The 2,362-nt window shown below is 64.1% G+C and overlaps 1 protein-coding gene across 1 annotated transcript; it reads right to left on the reverse strand.

Annotated features, from left to right (window-relative positions):
- Positions 1-254: 254 nt before the first annotated feature.
- LOC121107427 lies at positions 255-1,316 on the reverse strand. The gene is made up of 2 exons (XM_040651601.1): positions 1,150-1,316; positions 255-1,050 (listed from the first exon to the last, which is right to left on the reverse strand). The coding sequence occupies exons 1-2, from the start codon at positions 1,181-1,183 to the stop codon at positions 476-478; spliced, it is 609 nt and encodes a 202-aa protein (XP_040507535.1). The 5' UTR covers positions 1,184-1,316; the 3' UTR covers positions 255-475.
- Positions 1,317-2,362: the final 1,046 nt, after the last annotated feature.

Consider the following 2,362-nt stretch of genomic DNA (forward strand, 5'->3'; position numbering starts at 1 on the left):
GCCGAGCCGCCCCAGCTCTCCCGCAATCCCAGCCCAACCATTCCCCATGCCTACGTTCCCACCCAGGGCTGACTGAAGAGGGGAGGGGATTTTGGAGGGGGCAGCCCTGGGACACGGCCCTTTGTGCAGCCCCGCAGGTGGGCAATGGGGTCTGGGGGGGCTTTGGTGCTGCAGGAGCAACTGCACGTGGAGGCGTAGCAAAGTGAATACAAAACATTTAATAATTTAAGGCACTTTAACATAATTTAACAGTCGAAGGTGGTGTTGGTGGACAGCCCAGGTTTGGAGGGGTAGGGCTGGGGCCGGTGCTGGTGCCCCTGGAGCACTGCCGCTGCTCTCTGTGCGCCGCGGGGGCCGGCGAGGAGCCCAGGGCTGCAGGGAGCCGTCTTTGTTGGCTATGGCCGTGTCTCCTGCTGCACCACGTGGGCCAGTTTCTGCGGACGCTCCTGCTCGGGCTGAGCCCACCCAGCTTCGCCTAGCGCCGGCGTTTCTGTCCTGGAGCGTCCTGGCCCAGCGGCACCTTCCTCTTTCTGCTTGGGATGCGGCCAGTGCGCTGCTCGTGCCCTCTGCTCTTGCCTTTCCTGGTGGTGCATGCGGGCGTTGGGCACTCGGCCGGCTCGCTGCCGTCCCCGCGGTGGTTGTGGGGCACGTGGCAGGAGATGCAGCCGGGTGGCAGTGCCAGGCGGGTGAGAAGCACCCGGGGCTGCCTCTGCCGCACCTCTTTGATCAGGCACGCAGTGCGGGGCAACAGAGGTGCGGGGGCAGCCAGGGGGGTCGGCAGTGCCAGGCGGGTGAGAACCACCCGGGGCTGCCTCTGCCGCGCCTCTTCCATCAGATGCCCGCGGGGCAGCGGCTCAGAGAGCTGCCCAGAGGATGCTGGCTGCCCCGAGAACGGCTCTCTGAGGGGCCCGGCGTCAGCCTGCGCCTCTCCGCTGAGCTCCCTGCTGCCACTGGGACGGTCACGGAGGGCTCTGATGAAAGGAGAGGTGCTGAGCCTGCTGGGGACGGCTGGGAACGCCTGCTGGGGGACCTCCCGAGGACTCGACGCTTCTGCAAAACAAAGAACATCCCCCAAAACCAGGACGGCAGCCTTCCCACAGCCACTCGGCGCGGACATCCATCCGCCACCGCTGCGGCCCCGGAACTCACCAACGATCCAGCTGAGCAAACCGTCGAGTTCCATGCTGTCATCTGGATTGTATGAGCTGGGTGTCCCTTCTGGGAAGAGGAAGAAATCCCCAAGGGAGCAATGCCAGCTTTCCCACAGCCACTCGGAGCAGACATCCCCGCCTGCTCTGCAGCCCCTCAACTCACCGTTGCTGATCCACGTCAGGATATCATCGATCTCCGCGCTGTCGACCGGGTTGTCTGCGTTGGATGTCATGTCTGGAAAAGGAAGAAAATCCCCACGGGGGCAATGCCACTACTCCGGACACCCAACCCACCACCCCTGCAGACCACAGACTCACCACTGATCCAAGTGAGCAGATCGTCGATGTCGGTGTCAACCACGTCCTCTGGGATGCCTGCGCTCGCTGTGGCTGCTGGAAAAGCAAGGGCATCCCCAGTGGGGCAATGCCAGCTTTCCCACAGCCACCCGGTGCGGACAGCCTGCCGCACGCCCCGCAGCCCCCAAACTCACCCCCTGAGTCCAGCGCTGCGGTGCTGCAGCCCAGCGGAGCCGTGGCGGGATGGGGGCACCGGTCGGTGGGCGCCGGGTGCCCCTGGTCCTCCGTGAGCACCACGGCATCTCCAAGGGGCCCCACCGCCCGCTCCCAGCTGACGGGCAGGGTGCAGGGCACGGGGAGCACCTGCGGCTGCATTGCAGCAGCGGCCGGTGGGGGCACAAAGGGTCCAAATACAGTGGCGTCGGGTGTCCGAAGCACCGTCGGCATCAATGAAGAGATTCTCTCTGTGGGGAAATGCCCAAATGGGCGCTGGGTGAGATGTGGGGCACTGGGACCACCTGGAGAGCCGCAGTGCCAGGAGCAGGAGGAGCCTGCTGCCTTACCTGCCATGGCAGCTCGAGAGTGGCGCTGGGGGGTTCCGTGAGCGCTGGGGTCAGCCCCTCTGCCCTGAGCTCACAAGGACTCTCTGTGACGCTGTCACAGGCATTGCTCTGTGCCTGCCCCATCACCAACACTCGCTGTGGCTGCTCAGTGTGGCCTTCTGTTTCAAGGGAGACGATAAACAGGAGGGAAATAAAATGGTTACATGTTGAGGCTGTGATGGGACAAAGGGGAACGGTTTTAATGTAAAGGAGGGGAGATTTGGATTTGATGTCAGGAAAGCTTTTCACAGAGAGGGAGCTGAGGCCCTGGCACTGCTGCCCACAGAGGCCGTGGGTGCCCCAGCCCTGCAG

Source organism: Gallus gallus, chromosome 22 (genome assembly GCF_016699485.2).
Source record: "Gallus gallus isolate bGalGal1 chromosome 22, bGalGal1.mat.broiler.GRCg7b, whole genome shotgun sequence".
Classification (NCBI taxonomy): Eukaryota; Metazoa; Chordata; class Aves; order Galliformes; family Phasianidae; genus Gallus; species Gallus gallus.